Source organism: Curcuma longa, chromosome 1 (genome assembly GCF_044706935.1).
Source record: "Curcuma longa cultivar G26 ecotype Majalengka, Jawa Barat chromosome 1, ITB_CL_G26_1.1, whole genome shotgun sequence".
NCBI lineage: Eukaryota > Viridiplantae > Streptophyta > Magnoliopsida > Zingiberales > Zingiberaceae > Curcuma > Curcuma longa.
The window spans coordinates 6,636,286-6,653,856 of NC_133861.1; the positions used below are offsets into that span (position 1 = coordinate 6,636,286).

Sequence of the window (17,571 nt, forward strand, 5' to 3'; positions counted from 1 at the left end):
ACCCATGCATGACATGGATATATATACATATAACACGCCAAATTAAGGTATAATTAATCAATAATAAACTTCATGATATATAATTCAGCATCATTTACATATATTTCTGCTAAATCAAATTAAAAGAGTTAATCAAACATGCATATCACCAAAATCTGTTAAGTGAGAGGAGAGAGAACAGTCCCACACTTTGCTCGCCTCCCTGATCTTCTTATAAAACTGCAGCAGAGCTTCCGGCCAGTACTCTCCGGCTAACTGCAACATTACATCACAGTTAACAGTAATCGAGATCTTGCAATGATCGATTGTTCCTCTCTTAGTTAATGCAGGATTTTATATATTGATCAGTTAACAACGTGTGTGACAGCAGGAGAGAGTATCGATGGGGAGGCCTCCTTGCTGCGATAAGTCGACGGTGAAGAGAGGCCTTTGGACGCCGGAGGAAGATGCAAAGCTGCTGGCGTACACCGCAACCCATGGAAGTGGCAATTGGACCTCTGTTCCTAAGAAAGCAGGTTCTAATTTTTGTTCGTCGTGTTTCTCTCGAGGAAGCTGCAGAGAACGACTGACGATTCATGGCTGACTGACAGGATTGAAGAGATGTGGGAAGAGCTGTAGACTGAGATGGACTAATTATCTGAGGCCTAATCTGAAGCACGACGGCTTCACGCCTGAAGAAGACGAGAAGATCATAGCGCTCCATGCTACGATAGGCAGCAGGTCTCGCTTCGTTTGCGATCGAATTTCATTCTGAGGTTCTCTTATCTGGAATATAATTAATGCTCTGCAGATGGTCGGTGATAGCGAAGAAGCTCCCCGGCCGGACGGACAACGACGTCAAGAACTACTGGAACACGAAGCTGAGCAAGAAGCTGTACCAGAGCGGCATCGACCCCATCACCCACCGCCCCGTCTCCCACGTCATGGAGACCATCCGCGGCCTCCAGAACGCCGACGTCCACTGCGGTAACCTCAGCTCCGTCCCCGCGAGCACCTTCTCTCCGATCTTCCCGCAGCCGCAACTTGGACGAGCCCACGGCGAAGCCTCTTGCTCCTCGACGGAGAAAGCTGCCTCGGAGTTCAAATGGACTGACTTCCTCATGGAGAGCCTGCTGTCTTCCGACGGCGATACGTTCGCTACTGGAAGCGACAACAATGCCGCAGTAGTAGACCATGGACTGGATCCCTCCGCCGGGTTCATGTGTGACGCCATGGGAGTGCCTTGTGGTGGTGACTCATCATCTTCCAGTCCATTTGTCGACGCCATTTTGGAACAGGAGAGGGAGTTGGTGTCCAAGTTCTACCAGTTCCTTGGCGATCACAGCGATCTTTCCTAAATCAATGTTACATGAAGTTAAAGAATAATCTTAGCTTAAGCAGTACTCTCTCCGTTCCGAGTTTAATTAATTGCCTTCGCAGTCATGATCTTCTTGTCATAGCACACACGCAATTGCTGTTTCGTTTTGTTGGAGCTGCAGGAAAAGATTGATACAGGAGAAGAGCCATGGCGAGGTGCATCGAGCAAGGCAATGGCCTCCAGTGGCGTGACTCGTTGCTGCCTTATGCATGACGAGGTGAGGAGGAAGCGCGCCGTCCTCCTGAGCCGCGCCGCCGCATTTCCATGGCAGGAGATGTAAATTAAAAGCAGGGGACTTGGGATGATATGATTCTGAAATTTATTAATATAATTCTTATATAAATTTAATTTATTTTTGTGATTATTATCATTTATTAAAATATGAATATTATTTGTATATTCATATTCTTGCTTGATCAATAGTTAACACTAGTTGATAAAATCATTCAAAATTTTGATTTTAATATTATATGCATTTAATAAAAAAGTCTAAGATCATAAAAACTAAGAATATACTTGAGAAGCCTCATAGTCTAAACTTTCAATTTAGCTAAAAACTTAAGCTACTAATCTATCTATTTCAAACCACTAATTATGCCCTCTCATTTAGTTTGTTCATATAAACCTAACCAACATTAGTAATTGGATAATATTCTAATTGAGCAATGTTCTCCTTGTATCGATAATATATGCATAGTTGAGTTGGTACTTCAAGTGGTAGATTGTCATAAGATGCTATCAAATTCAAATTAAAATTACGTCTTGATTCAATTTGTGAAATCCATACAATATTATTATTTGCTTGCTTATATGAAGATCTAGTTCAATCTTTCTCATAATTAGAGATGCCTCTCGATTTGACTTCGAGGATAAACTTGAGGTAAGAGTATTATGTACATCTCCCCTTGATTGTGCGCTTTCAACCTTTAGTCTTCCAAGATTTCTAGCAACTTTTTTCTTTAAACATTATAGAGAAGAATATACACAAGTATCTGATCCATTAAATACAATATCGAAACCTCTTATATAAATATAATAAGCGACATCATGTGGTGTCGACACATCATATGTGTTATGTTGGTATAATCGACCTCTAGGATTTTGATATTTATTTGACAATATATTTAATGGAGTAGTCAAGATTGATTGAGTCAAATGAGAAGTCTAGTTAGAGTCAAGTGAGAAGTCTAGTCCGAGTCAAGGTTAACCAAATGACCAACAAAGAAAAAGTCTAGTCAGGTCAAGGTTGACCAAATAACTAATAAAGGAAAAAATATAATCAGGTCAAGGTTGAGCAGATGACTAGCAAGATAAAAGTCCAATCAAGTCAAGTTTGATCGAATATCTGATAAAGAGGAAAGTCTAAGCATGTCAAGTTAATCGAATATTTGACAAGAAAGAAATCCAAGCAAATAAAAGTTGATCGAATGTCTGATGAAGGAGAAAGTCTAAGTATGTCAAGGTTGACTGGATGTTTTGACAAGGAAAAAGTTTAAATAGATCAAGGTTGATCGGATGTCTGACAAAAGAAAAAGATTCAAGCAGGTCAGGGATGATCGGATGTCTGGCAAGGAAAAAAAGTCTAAGCAAATTAATAGTGATTGGATGCTTGACAAAAGAAAAAATCTTACAGGAGTAAATCTTAGATAGTGAGAAGTTTTGAAGGAGTGAACTATAAACAAATGTGACCAATAGGTTCGAGCGACCAAAACAAGATTTTTAATCAACTACAAGTCAACAGGCCAACATATTTTGGTCAATAGAATTACAATGTTATTAACACTATTTTGCATTATTTTGCATTACTATTTATATCTATTGCGCTAACTTTATTTTGCAAGAAATAGAGTTTTCAGTCCACCACGACCGAATAGGGAAGTTCAATCGATTGATTACTATGGATAAGGTCGAGCAAGATTGGATTTGCTCTTGAAGGAAATTCCATAATTGGTTGGCTAATATTGTAGATCAATCAGTTGTTACCAAATTTGATTAGCAGATAGGACGCGATGCGATCTAGCTGAGGAAGGAAACCAAAGGATCAATTGATCAATCCTGAGGTTCAGTTGACCAATAAGGCAGATTGCATGGGAATTCAATCTGATTCGATTGTGAACTTGAATGACATTGTGGTTCAATTGACCAATTGAGTAGATCAGTCGACTGAAAAAGGCAAAAATCAAATGCTGATTTGGCGGGATCGAATTTGGATCAGTCAACCGATATGGTAATTAGTCGATTGATAAAAGCTAGAGCTCGATCGATAAAAGCTTATAAAAGAGAGCTCGACTGTAGAGGCTCAACAACTCAATTATTCAATTCAATCAATACTACTCTCTGTCTTGTGCTCGAAAAAGGATTCAAAGCTCTGCGATAGGGGAAGCATTAGGAGAAGTGCATGACATTCAAAGCTTTTAATTTGATCGACAAAGTCTTGTTTATACTTACTATAAGTGTTCTTATCTTTACCTTTTTTGTGATTGTTTTATACATCTGTAAAAGGTTTCTCCACCTTTGGAAGGTTTTCGAAAAGGAAAAAGCAATAGTGCTTGCGCTCGAGACATAACTTTGGATGTAGCAACCTTGGGAGATTGTGAACCAAATAAATCTTCTTATTTTTGTCTTTCTTTTAGTTTTTTTATATTTTGCTGTGCATACTAACTTTAATAGAAAAGAAACAAAGAAAAAACGCACGATATTCACCCTTCTCCTCTATCACACTTTCCGATCCTACATGATCCAGGCCCAAATTGGCTTGTCAAGAGGTATATTGTGTGCTAACTCAAACTAACTTTACCCATTACACTTTGTTTGGGAGGAGGTGAGGGAAGAGGGGAAGGAAGGGTAAATAAAGGGAAGGGAACTTTGAACCTTGTTTGGAAAGGAGTGAGGGAAGAAGAGGGAAGAGTAAGTTTTAACCTTCCTTATCCATGAAAATGAAAAGGAAGATTTTCTTACACTCCAAAGGATGTAAGAAAGAGAAGACAACTCTAAATATTATTTATTTCAATTTTATCTCTGTTTTAAAATATTAATTCTCAAATAACTTATTTAATTTATTTAACTTAGATTTTTCAAAGTTCTTGATAACATGTTGCGTGATCCATTTCATGTTAGGTCAACCCAACTCATTTGGCACATCTATAGAGAGTTCAGATCATATTATTTTCACTAACTATTTATAACAATGTAAATATAGTTTTGGTGAATGAAACACATCCCACATCACCATAAAAGTATTAGATTATATATCTCTACTATTAATTATCATTTTACATACATATTTTAAGATGAACAAAATGACTACTTACAAACATTTTTATTTGGTATGTTTAAATGATCACACATTCTATTGATCTATGACATGTTAGTTTATAAATAAAGATTGTAATATAACATGATAAACTTCTCAAAGGATATATATATTTAAAGTTATGAACTTTATAAGATTGATCTAAACAAGTTAAACTAACAAAAATAAGATCATACTTTAAAATCAACATCATTCTAATAACCTATCCATACCTTTATTTTTATATTTCACAGACGACAAGAAGATCATCTGCTAAATATATATGTCAAAATACAAAAAGAAAACCATATTTGAGATCAACCTAGCTCATCCTAAGAACATGTAAATGCCATTAAACTCATGGTTCATTTAAAATACAAATAAAACTCAGATTCTCATCAATCAACCTTAAAAAAATTAAAATAAACAAAACACACAGATTACTTCTGTAGTTGATCACCAAACAATGCTCTTCTTCCCCCTTTCCCATTAATAAAAAAACTCATCCTACACACTAGTCACATATATTTATATATATAGAAACAGACGTACGCATGCACAGTAATACTGATCCATGCACACTTAATTCAGATGGAGATAAACCAGCATTAACTGCTCAAACTGCACACCAAGTAACACACTGTGCTAGCTCAGCTTAATCTGGTGGCATATATAGGACACATGCAGTAAGAGATCAATAATCTTTCTGGCCCCAAATCTTGTAGATTTGGGGGCGATCGATCTATCCCTTTCTACTGGGTGAAACAGTAGAAGATCATGAAGAGGAGAGAGACTCGAGTTGCACTTGCAGTGGCCGCTCGTGCGGGCAAAATAAGCTTTAGATTCTTCTACGTCTAGAACGGGGGACCAGTAATATATATGTGATTATATATATAAATATAAATATAAAGATAAATATATATACGTGTGCGAGGATATATGATCTCTCGTTGCCACTTAAAATGTCTGCCATTAGAGCATTACTGTCTGTAAAAGAAAAAGGATGAACATAAGAAGAAAAGATAGCAGATGGGGCGAATCAGGACAGCAGTCTGTGACAATGCACGTAAACAAGGAAATTAAAGCAGTCGTACTATGAACAGTGAGGAGACGGGAATCTCATGTCAGTTCTTGCAGCTGCACCACCAAATTTAGATCTCCTTTTTTTTTTCTTTTGTTCTCCTCGGAGTTGAGAGAGGAGCCAGGAGGAGAGACCGAGTTCCGATGTCTACAGATACGCGAGATGGATCATGCAGTGATTGTTTAGCTCGATCGTTAGTTTGTAATAATGGCAGAATTTTTTGGAGCATAAATAAATATAAGATGAATGGAAAAGAGGATAAATTTAGCTAGGAGAGGAATGATATTGTCGATGGTGTTATGAGACCGGCGACGACGAACCGCCGCAGGGCGGATCCGGTGCCGGAGAGGAGGAGGAGGCTGGCGGGGGCGGGGCGGAAGAGGACTCGCCTGCGGTGGGTGCAGTAGCAGTGGCGGCGGCGGTGGCGCGCTTGCGCTTTTTCTTCTCGTAGGGGATGCCGCGCGCCTTGGCCTGGCTCTCGCGGACCTCGCGGAGGTAGATGCGGACGGCGCGGGCGGCGAAGGGGTTGGACTCCTGGCGGCCGCCGTTCTCCTCGTAGGCGGCGCGGAGGCGGCCGATGAGGGCGTCGAGGGAGCCCCAGGCCTGGCGGAGGGGGCAGGCGCAGGAGGCCGGCGGGTTGGGCTGGCCGAAGAAGGCGCACCCCGCCTCGTGCACCTTCGTCTTCCCGAACTGGTCCAGGTACTTGAGGAACTCGATCACGTGCGCGCCGCTGCACCGCGCCAGCGTCAGCGGCGGCTTGTGGTTCCTCAGGTACTGCAGGAACGTGTTCCAGTCCCGCCGCTTTTGCGACTCGTACCGACTCAGCTGCTGTTGCTGCGGTGGCGGTGGCGGTTGCGGCGGAGGCACAGGATCCTGGTCGCCGGCCGCCGCAGAGGAGGAAGCGCCGCCTTCTCCGGACTCCATGCGCGATCCCTACCTCGAGGAGGCAATTCGGATCACCACCTCCTCACCGCTGCCAATTAACAGACCTCGTAGCGTCGCTCGATCTCTGTTCCTGCGCGATCCATTCACTGAAAGGGGCTGAGCGAGCGGAGCGGAGCGGAGGTAGGTAGAAAAAGTGGGTCGCCGAGGACGTCGAAAGGGTAAGCCGCAGAGATCGTAATCAAGGCGGGTGGCCCCACGCCGTGTTGGGACGTGAGGTTAGTGAGACCGACGTCTCTGCTCCTCTGGGTTTAAATCTTGGGTGCGCGTCCAATTTCGATTGGAAATTTGGAATCATTCGGAAAATAGAACCGAAATCCGACTCCGGTTCGAACCGAATTAATACGCCGCGGTTCAAGTTCGACGAACCATACTTAATTTAAATTACACGTACAACATTATGAATAATTATTTATAATTAAAATTAGAATCATTATAATTAAATCGAACCTACAAGCTAATTAATGTCTTCATTAATCAATGTGATTTAGAAAATTAAATAGGTAAGCCACCTGGAATGGCCTTCTAATTAAGTATAAACGAGGAAATAAGACAAACGTTTAGTGCCCGTCCAGCCTAATCACCAGCTTAAGTAAAGCAGAATACAACATAATCTGTTACACGCGGTGCCAAAAAGGGAGACGATATGAAATTGATGGTATTACTTAATTATATAAAACGATATGTTTTTTTCGAAAAGTTTCAAAACTTAGAGCTACGCAACAAGATCTTCGAGCTCGACTTTATTGGATAGATGCACACTCATATGTCTAAGATGCATGAACACCCGTAAAAAGGAGGTAAACTCGGCGTATCTTTATCTTTCGTATGTCGTCTAGGACACATGAACACCCGTAAAAAGGTGAACTCTACGTATCTTTATCTTACCCATCGATCGATATATAGCTACTTCGATTCCTTCTTTGATAAATAACAAAAAATTAGAAGGTTACTTTGGAAGGTCACTAGCTTTAATTAGGCTAGTTTATGTCTCTAAGTATCGTATAATCTAATATTCTTTTTCACATTTAGACATTCTTTTCGATAATCTAGGTCTTTGCTCTAGTCATCATCAAAAGAATCATTCAAAGAACCCTAATTTTATGATATCTTCGAACAAACTTTGAGTAAATTAAATCATCTCAAGGTTAAAATAAAAGTTAGGGTACTCCATTAGATCTATCCCAATCATTATATTGTATGACAAAAAGGCCACATTGACTTGGGTTTTTGTCAACGGGTCCCTCTGAAGTCAAAGATCGACCGTGTCAACTGTGGTCTTGTCACTGTGCACCAACAGTTCAAATGCGTCGTACAACAACCTCCTGTGGTCATTGCACAGTTCGCGTGGGCCCACGTAGCCCCAACACGTAGGCTGCTCACGTGGCTAGACTTGCCACATGGGTGGCCACGTGGGCTATAATGTAATTAATCTTAACCTATACCATTAGACAATATTTATATATAAAGTTGCATGTAACGTATAAAGCACTTAAGCACAAATTAATTATTTATCTATTTTTTATAAAAAAATTCTTCATAGCATAACTTCAGTTAATATTTAAGCTTACTATTTAATTTAATTTGCTTTATCCATGCATGTTTTAATAGCTAATAGTCATTAATTTCTTATCAAGTGACTAATTATTTTTGACTCCACAAAAGCTTTTAAAAGTTCATTCAAACCTTTAACTTCAAACTTTACTCCCTTCAATAATAGGATGCAATAATATTCATGGCAATAAAATTATTTTACATATTTAATATTTATCCTGTATTGTAGATAATTTAGAAAATCTCATTGACAGAGAGAATGCATATTAAATTAAAGACTCACTTTAGAAGTAGCACATCTTATATCTTATATACATATATATTTAAAACATTATTAATTAGAATTAAAATATTACTAGTTTTAATAGAAATTGCTAGCTCTAACTAACTCGAAGAAGTTTTAGTTAATATTTGAGTAATTTTAATAATAATTACTTAGTAATTTTAAATATGTTGGAATAATTTTAGGAAAAATTGCTATAGTAATATTAAATAAGAGTATTTTTGAGATATGAAATGATTTTTTATTTTTTTTAAATGAGCGTTTTTTTTATGATAATAAAAAATATGGATGTTCTTATAATTTTTTTTTACCAATTCAAGTGGTAGGTTATTTTTAAATTTTAATTTAATTTTTTTTGGGTGCCCATGCCAATGCTAAGGTGGGAGTAGTGTCCCTATCAATAAGTAAACAAATATTTTTTAAAAAAATTGAAATAATTGCGTCCCTTGAAGTGTGTGCCCGTACGATTAAAAATTCTGAACGATGAATGACAATATACTCTTTTAAAATTTATTTATTTAGTGCGACATCAATTTTAATAATAATCTATAATTATTTTATTTGCACTAGGGTTACTCCACTCATATCATCATTGGTAAGTGTAAGAATCATTGGTCCATTTATTTTTCTCATGATTAGTGTGCTCGATCGTATATAAATCGTTTAAAGTATTAATTCATATGCAACTTTAGTTACATAAATTTTACGACTACATCGAAGAATTAGACGAGTTAAGCATCCATATCAGTTTGCTGGATTATAATCAAAGTTTTATATTAAAAATATATGAAGAAAATTATAAATTTATAAAATAAAAGATATCTTTATTAGTATGAAATTTTTAAATAAAATTATCTATATAAAATGGAAGAATCTTAATAAAAAATAAAGAAGGTAAAATACTCGAGCTTAAAGATGATGTCGAGGACACTTGTAATAAAGTTAGTTTTTCAAGAGGATTTGATTGCATCCTAGGAATATAATTAACAAATGAATAATTAGATAAGTGCATGCTTTAGATTGATTAGAATGTAGAGCGGTATGATTAAAAAGTGCTTGCCAAAGGATTAACCTAATTAATTTCTTATTATTTAGTTGTTCTCGTCCTAGCTACTAATTAATCAACCTGACGATAATGACAATAACTTTTTTGAATATAAAAGTTGATGAATCAGGCTATAATGATGGTTAAATTAATTAACACAGATTTATGGCAACATCAACATCATCGACACTAATGTGGCAAAAAGTCATACGTGAACCCTGGACACCTATCTATACAGTTAGACTCATAGTGATTTGTAGAGAGGTAAATCACACTCGATCAAAATCGGTCAACTAGCATGCACTTGCCATCCCAACGGCATCACATGGTCGAATTCACAATCATCTGTGAGGAGGTAAATCAGGAAGTTGCAGTTAGCCACGACGGAGGAGGGCATTGCCTCAACTTCGTCAAGATTCAATCTTTGTCCACTTTAGTAATTCTGCTCCGTTGTAATCAACTCAACTATATTCTGGAGCCAACATCGATCAAACTCAAAACACCTCAACATGGATGCCAACGGATCAACCACCAAAGTAAAGACCACAACAACTTAATTAATCCTCGTCATGAATAAACAACAAAGATCATTAAATGAAGAGTAATTATCTTTAAATTTGTCTAGTGCAACCAGCTGCTTAATTATCAATTCGATAACCAAAAAAACATAGATAAAGTCTAACTAAAAATCATATCTAACCACATCCCTCGAGTGTGCTCACCATTGGTCACCATAGACAAGTCGATCGAACTAGAGGTGTCAAATGGGTAGAGCTGTCAAACAGGTTCACCCATAATGAGGTGAGCCAACCCATCAGAAATCCTTCATATAGTGGAGTGGGGTAGCTAGGTTAACCCATCAACTTAATCGGTTGAAAAATCTCCAACCCAAGTCAATCGAAGGTGGGTTCCGGATTAGATAGGTCAACCCATGAGGTCTCTCAAACAATAAAAAATAAAAAAATATTAAAATTATTAAGTTTGGATTACCATTTAAATGGATCAAGTTAAAAATTTTAAATTTGGATTGTAATTTAGATGAGTTAAGGTCACTAGTCCATTCAATTTTTTATTTTTATTTTAATTTTTTTTTAAAAAATAAATTTTCTCAATCTGCGGGTTAACTCAAGTCCGCTATGAGCCAATCCACGCAGACCACGAGCCTAGACGAGTCGATCCACCTTAACCTACTTTAAAATGGATTAATAAAATTTTAACTCAATCCACTTAAATTATTTGTTAGGACGAATCAATCATCGGACCTAATTCAAATTGATGGCTCGACAAATGGGTTGCATATATATCATTTGCAAATGAGCTAGAGATGCTAGTAAGCACATAGCAAATGCAAGGAAGCACCAATAAAAATGTGTATCACACCGGTAGCTATAAAGTAATTAATTAATGAAGGGCATTTATAAGCTTGATCATTTCAATTGGTATTTTTTTTAAAAAAAAATCGATATATCGATCAAAATTGCTATATATACGAACTTTTAAATTAATCTAAATTCACAAACAAACACTCATTTATATTTTTTGGATCCTCTGAATTTATACAACGTTTTTCTTTTCCAATTTAAACCGATAGATTTAATTATCTAATAATTTTGATAAAACTGTTACATATTTACCTTGGAGGAGTTAATTATGTAGTTTCCAAGTCTTCCTAGCTAGAACACGCACATCGATCTCTCTATTTAATTTTCACCATTTGAGTAATAAAATTATCTGATATAATAATTTTAATCAAAATTGAACAATTCTTTGATCGAGAAATTAAGATAAAATTTGAATTACGCAAATATTTCATTTGATTTACATTATATCAATCTGAGTTATAAAATTTACAATTCCATCCTTAGAAATTATATTAAAATACTCTTAATTATATATCTGTCCTTGTTGTAACACTTTGTATATAATCATGATCGACTAGCTAGATACCCGGGACATGATTGAATTGATTATTATGAGACAAATTTGTTGTAATGGACAAGGATCGAATCTCGATGAAGCCGAAGTAATGTCCTTCTGACGGATTCCACTTTTTGCTGAAATGATCGACTAGCTAGTGCCCCTGGAGCATGGTTGAGTTGGTTACTACGATCTCATAGATGATCGTAGTGCCTAACGACTGCAGCTTTCCGATTGACCTCTTCATATAGATGATCATAAAATCAATTGTATAATGAATTTCACCTTTTGCTGAAATGATCAACTAGCTAGATTGTTTTATCAAGCTAAACAACATGAATTCTTAATTAATTATGCATTTTAACTTTCATATTTTTAAAAATTTATTTAATTATTTATTTATTTTCCAAGATCACAATTAAACCTTGGAGTTGAGACACGTATAGGACAAATTGACTTTTGACCCCCCCTAAAAACATAATTTTCATTGCGTCATATTTCCACTCACACACTACTTTAAACAAAAGATATGTGCAAAATCTTAACTTTGTCGAGACAAAAGTAAAATAAAGCAATTAGAATCTTGAAAATTTTCAAATTTATTTATTTATTTTCCTTTTCATTTCTTTATATAAAAAAAGCTAGCTCTTACATCTTGATCATTACTACTATTCACAAGAATTTTACAAAGTAGTGTAAGTCGATGTTTCACTAGCTCAGTTCTTTCACCATGAAGGAAGCATGTAAAAAGAGAAGGCATGCACAAGAATCCAATGTTGGCACAAAGTTAGAGCAAGTTTCCTTCAAATCTTGCGGGTGGACTTTGCTTTGCCCAACTGCAAATCAACCATCTTCGCCGAACATTTCACCATAGTTCGAGATGAGGAAGCCGACCCTACCGCTATCGATTCCTTCAATCATTCAGTGACAACCAAAGTTGGCTACCAAAGTGACTAATTCCTACTGTCTGCCATTTGATTGACCACCACCAAAATCTTTGAGAGCTACAATAAGTAGCAGTATCATTGCTCATGATGATCACATATCAGGCTCGACTCATTGCCAAGGTTCAGCGCAAAATTCAGGGGTTGAGGGTTCATGAGATGAAGATATATAAAACCGATTCCGAAAATACATATGACTCGATCGGTCGGTGGGAGGTGCTTGATCACTAATAAATGAATATAGCCTAGCTAGGGCCTACTGACCCTCTTGAATTTAATTAGTTGGTTTATGATCTAACCAGTTCATAAGGTTATGCCCCACTTCTTTGAAGCCTTTCAAATGTCACAATCACTTTAGGTGAACTGAACTGAATTTAGATGAGAGAGACAACCCTAAAGTGAAAACCCTAAACTATTCATGATGATTGATCCTCCATTATTTTGTGCCCCTCTCTTTGAATCATTAATTAGTATGTTCCATCTCCTGCCTTATGCTTCTAATCTCTCTCTCTCTCTCTCTCTCTCTCTCTCTTGTAGAATAAATATGTTTGTATATATTTGATACTAAAGATAAATTTAAACTATCAATTATTCCTACAAAATGACAATTCCACATGCATTATTAGAAATCACTATTCATTCTTTTATTTCAAAAATAACTATTTTGTCTAATCCATTCTTACTCTATTTAACTACCCAAAATAAATGCATGCATATTCAGAATATGAATTTGGCCATCCTACAAGCAATTGACCATCAATCGAGCTAGATGACAAATATGCTAGCTAGTTGGGTAGAACGGATTGAATTAGATAAATTGATGAGTCAATTTGATGGATTAGGCCAAATAGGCTAAGTGAGTTGGGCACGACATCCTCTAGGCTAAATGCATCAACCGACTTGGGCAACCTATATAGACTGATTGAGGTAATTGAGTTAAGTTGTTTAGTCAGAGTAGCCATTGATTAGTCTAAAGGATCGAGGCAATAACCAATAAATTATCCTTTATCAGTTTTTTGAAAGACTTTATTCTCAAGTCTGTAATGATTTAGTAGTATTTATAGGTGCTTATGTATATTTAAACTTTGCAAACTATAATAATTTGAAAATTGTAATCTTATTTAAAAAGATATTAGAAACTAATTACATATGCGAGTTTGATTTATCTATATTTTTTATTTATTGTCCTATTATCACCTTATAAATTGGATCGATGTGCAGTCCTCTCCTACTCATCATAATTATCTTGTTAAATTACAACATTAGTTTCTTTATTCTTCTCCTACTTCCACCTTTGTTAAGTTCAACTTATAACTCTCCTTAGATAGACACTCAAGATCTATAAATGTCAATTTCTTTCCTCTTGACTCCTTTGCGGCCCTAACTAATGCTACTCTTATCTTCAACCATTCGCGGCTCTAACTACTGTTACTGTCGTGTTCGACTGTTTGTCTCATGTGTTTCAAGACTCGGATCATTCTTGTTGGCATCCACAACATATTGCTCACCGACAAGAACTCTAACCAGCTTTGACGAAGCTAATCCACGGCAGCCTCGTTTGCAAGATCAACCTCCTTCACTTGGCCCTTGCTCAAGAGAAGTTTTGGATTGACCAGAATGTCGGCAGGCTCAAACTTGTTCAGATTCACAAGTACTGTTTCTTTTAGAATACTTTGCTAGGAAAAGGCAAAAAAAAAGTGTCTGAATAGATCAAGTTGCAGAAATGATTTGAAACTTGGATGAAAAAATGGGCCCGGCTAAACAGCAACTTGTCAAATTTGTAAATCATGTCGATCCATAAATAATAATCAGAGAATGATCCAACAGCACCAGGCACTAAAAGCATGTTCCACTGTATGTTCAGCTGGATAATATTACAAAGTGTGTTGCACATGAAATGTGGCCTACAACTTTCACCACACCGACAACTAAGCCGGCCAAATATAGCCAATGTGTTTTGCTTCCTCGGGTAACTTATGATTCGCGGGGTCGCGATATAAAGCTGCACGTCAAATGCCTTGTGTATCAAAGGAATGGGGTGAAAATGGATATGAATTTATCAAAAGTTCATGGTTTCTAAAAATAACATAAAAATAGAAGTTTATTACTAAGATGTTTATTTCAGCAAAAGGTGAAATCCGTCACTCTAGCGGTCCCACACAGTCGACCTCACGATCATATATGAGGAGATAAATATTACTAAGATGTTCATTAAAAAGCAATCACTGTAATATCAAAGTAATATCTGCACCGAGAGTCACCTTGATTAGTGCCATGGGATGAAGATGTTAGACGTATAATGGCACTTGAGCAGAACACTGTTAGTAGTTGAGAGACACGAAACTCACTTGTCTCCGATTTGAGCTTTGATATAATCATGTTCTTGTAATTCTTTTAAAATCTCCAACTTGTCGAGCAAAATGACCAGAAAATTTTAGTGAAAAATGGTGGTCCAAGGGGAAGACAGTAGAGACAGATCATACTACTATCAGATGCTCCAGGCTCATCGGCTCTAGCAATTATTGGTCCATGGACACCTGAGGGTCAGCAGACTGGAGAACAGTAAATGCATCGAATGCGACAGCCTTTTCAGATGACAAACTAATCCCACGATGTCACTGATAGTGCAACCCAGAGATCATTGGATGTCCCACACATGTACATGCGATGCGTCTGGATTTCTTCCATGCTTGATGTAGGAGCACCACTAGCATACTGACCGTCTTGTATGCGATCATTAATGGAGAAAATTATTTCTCTTAAGATAGGTTCGTGCCCATTTAGAAGATTCCCCATGCTCAATACTTTTCTCCATGATTGATTGGCAGTGGGGGGAGGAAACAAACTTGCTACAGCAGCTCTTTCATGCATCATTATCTGCTGCTGGGCTTTGAACTCCTAAAACAAGTAAAAAAAAAAAAATCCAAAAATTAGAGAATCACTCAAAAACGATTCTCTTGCAAAAGAACTTGCTAGGAACTGTAAAGATGAATTTCATAGTTATGCCGATAACTATTGACTTCTTTGTTGACAAGAATCTACAAAAAAAAAAGGTACATTAATCATAGCCTTTTATCATCTTCGTAAAGTTGACAGGTTTCACTTACCCCTCCAGATTCTACCCACTCCTGGAAAATAGCCTAGACTAAAAAATATCATTCTTTTTCTCCTAGACTTTTGAGATTCTTCTCAATTTACTTGCCATGCAAGGTTTTGCTAGACCCTGACCATCTAATGGTCGAGCCATGTGACCAGCACATGGCAGTGATATGGAGATCAGTAGTGTGTGGAGGAAAAGAAAACAAAAAGAAATTAGGATAACTAAAAAATATGTAGCATATTTCTGTTTGGATCATGGTCAAACTGTGTCAACCTTCATGTGGCTTCCACATGGGTGCCACACATGGTAGGCAGTTTGGGTATTAGAGGCAAACCAAAAGGGAAAATAAAATTGAAAAGAAATTAAGGGAAAAAACATTGCTAGTTAGAACGTAAAGTATTTTATTATCAAATACAAATACAACTTGCAATCTTTCATATTTATAATCTATAGGCATAACTAAATTCTAAGGTTTAGCCATCAGACTGGCACGTCTCAGATGAGGTTTTCTGTTTTTATCTAACTCCTTCTTGACTTGGAGAATACATATCTATTTTACCAAACTTGCTATACAGAAACATAAATGGAGTAACAATAAGAGTTTTACTAAAAATGTCTATTTTTAGACAACTGCTTCATGGATGAGGTGAATTGACCTCAATGTGTTTAGTGCATTCATGAAAACATGAGTTTGTTTGGAATGTAGGTTGTTTGATTCTTGTAATATATTGGCTCAGTACTAAAATACCAATGGCGCTATATTGGACAAGCTAAACGATCCTCTTTGCTGCACTTGAGGTCAAACTTGAGTGACTTCTTAAGGGTACTTTGTAAGCTACATTCAAGTATTTTATTTTCGATTGTAATTTGTCTTTTTAAGCCTACATATCTAATACCTTAGTCACCCTACAAGCAACATGTGCTGGAGGTCGCATGATATAAACTGTATTAAGACAATCATCAAATAGAGAAAAACATTTTTCATATTCATCTGATAGACCTGTCAATTGTCAACTCTTGACTACTAGGAAAACATGTATACAAACTTAATTGAGACGAGTCACATAGGAGAGTCTTAAAATAGTCTACAACATTAGTCTGTGCATCCTTTGGATTACAATGGTCAAATTGGCATTTAAGGAGATGCTTAAATATAAACAATCATTGACAAATACAGGTTCTACAGTCTAAGTAGGAGAAACAAATTCTCATTTTTATCATGATTGAAGGATAAACATCTGCTCATCCATAGCTTGTTTCCATTAGGATTGCTAAGTTTGAGAATCTTGATAGATGACAATGACATAGCAAACTTGAAAAAAAACATGCGCTTAAATTCTTGAAGGAAACAAAGCTGCCAGGAGGTTGCATGGTGGAAATATGCATAGCTTTTCTGAGAAAAAAATAGGTAAGTAAATGAAAGAGGAAGGTGGATCAGAGATTGGAGGATCTATGGTTAGAGATCACTGGTGGAGGCTAAGAATTTGATGAAATAACCTTTCTATTCCAATGATACACCTCTAATGTGGACTTTCATGGTAGAGAGGAATGAGGTTGATTATAGAAGTGGTATAATTTTAAAAGGTGATGATGAAGAGCCAAAGGAATATAATAGTCTATAAGTGTATATTAGTAGACATACTAGATCATAAAACTTGAAGCCCATTTGAGCTCAAGAGTATCCAAGAAGATGTCATGAATAGATCTAGGGCTATGTTTGTCATGTCCAGGTCCAAGAATATAAACAAGCAAAGACCCTTGATACTAAAGGAGATTTGTTTAGGAGAAAGACATAAGAGAACAGTTTTATCTTCAAGCATAGAAGAAGAGACATGATGAATGAGATAACATGAGATTAAAACATCTCCACAATATTGGGGGCACATGCATATCAAACATGCCAATACATGTAATATCAAGTAGGTGGTAACTTTTGCATTCAGTGATACCATTGTATCAAAAGACGTGTGCACAGTTTGGTGGACGATGCATTGTGAAGCATAACATGGTTAATTACAAGTATACAAGGGCAATAATAGTGCCTACATTTTTTCTA

At 36.7% G+C, this 17,571-nt stretch overlaps 3 protein-coding genes across 4 annotated transcripts in view; 1 reads left to right on the forward strand and 2 right to left on the reverse strand.

Annotated features, from left to right (window-relative positions):
• Positions 1 to 382: 382 nt before the first annotated feature.
• On the forward strand, positions 383 to 1,337 carry LOC141823272 (transcription factor MYB35). The gene is made up of 3 exons (XM_074710540.1): positions 383 to 515; positions 591 to 720; positions 791 to 1,337. The coding sequence occupies exons 1-3, from the start codon at positions 383 to 385 to the stop codon at positions 1,335 to 1,337; spliced, it is 810 nt and encodes a 269-aa protein (XP_074566641.1).
• A 4,636-nt stretch (positions 1,338 to 5,973) lies between these two features.
• On the reverse strand, positions 5,974 to 6,874 carry LOC141831976 (protein LIGHT-DEPENDENT SHORT HYPOCOTYLS 5-like). Its single transcript, XM_074719431.1, has one exon. The coding sequence runs from the start codon at positions 6,652 to 6,654 to the stop codon at positions 6,028 to 6,030; it is 627 nt and encodes a 208-aa protein (XP_074575532.1). The 5' UTR covers positions 6,655 to 6,874; the 3' UTR covers positions 5,974 to 6,027.
• Positions 6,875 to 14,613: 7,739 nt separating this feature from the next.
• The window catches only part of LOC141845330 (uncharacterized), a 41,230-nt gene continuing 38,272 nt past the window's right edge, over positions 14,614 to 17,571 (reverse strand). Inside the window, exons 22-23 of one of the 2 annotated variants that reach the window (XM_074733402.1) lie at positions 15,070 to 15,313; positions 14,960 to 14,967 (exon numbers count right to left, since the gene is read on the reverse strand). In XM_074733402.1, the coding sequence (XP_074589503.1) occupies positions 14,960 to 14,967; positions 15,070 to 15,313 (252 nt within the window). Of the gene's footprint in view, positions 15,314 to 17,571 lie in introns of both variants that reach the window. The other variant, XM_074733405.1, reaches the window with a different exon arrangement.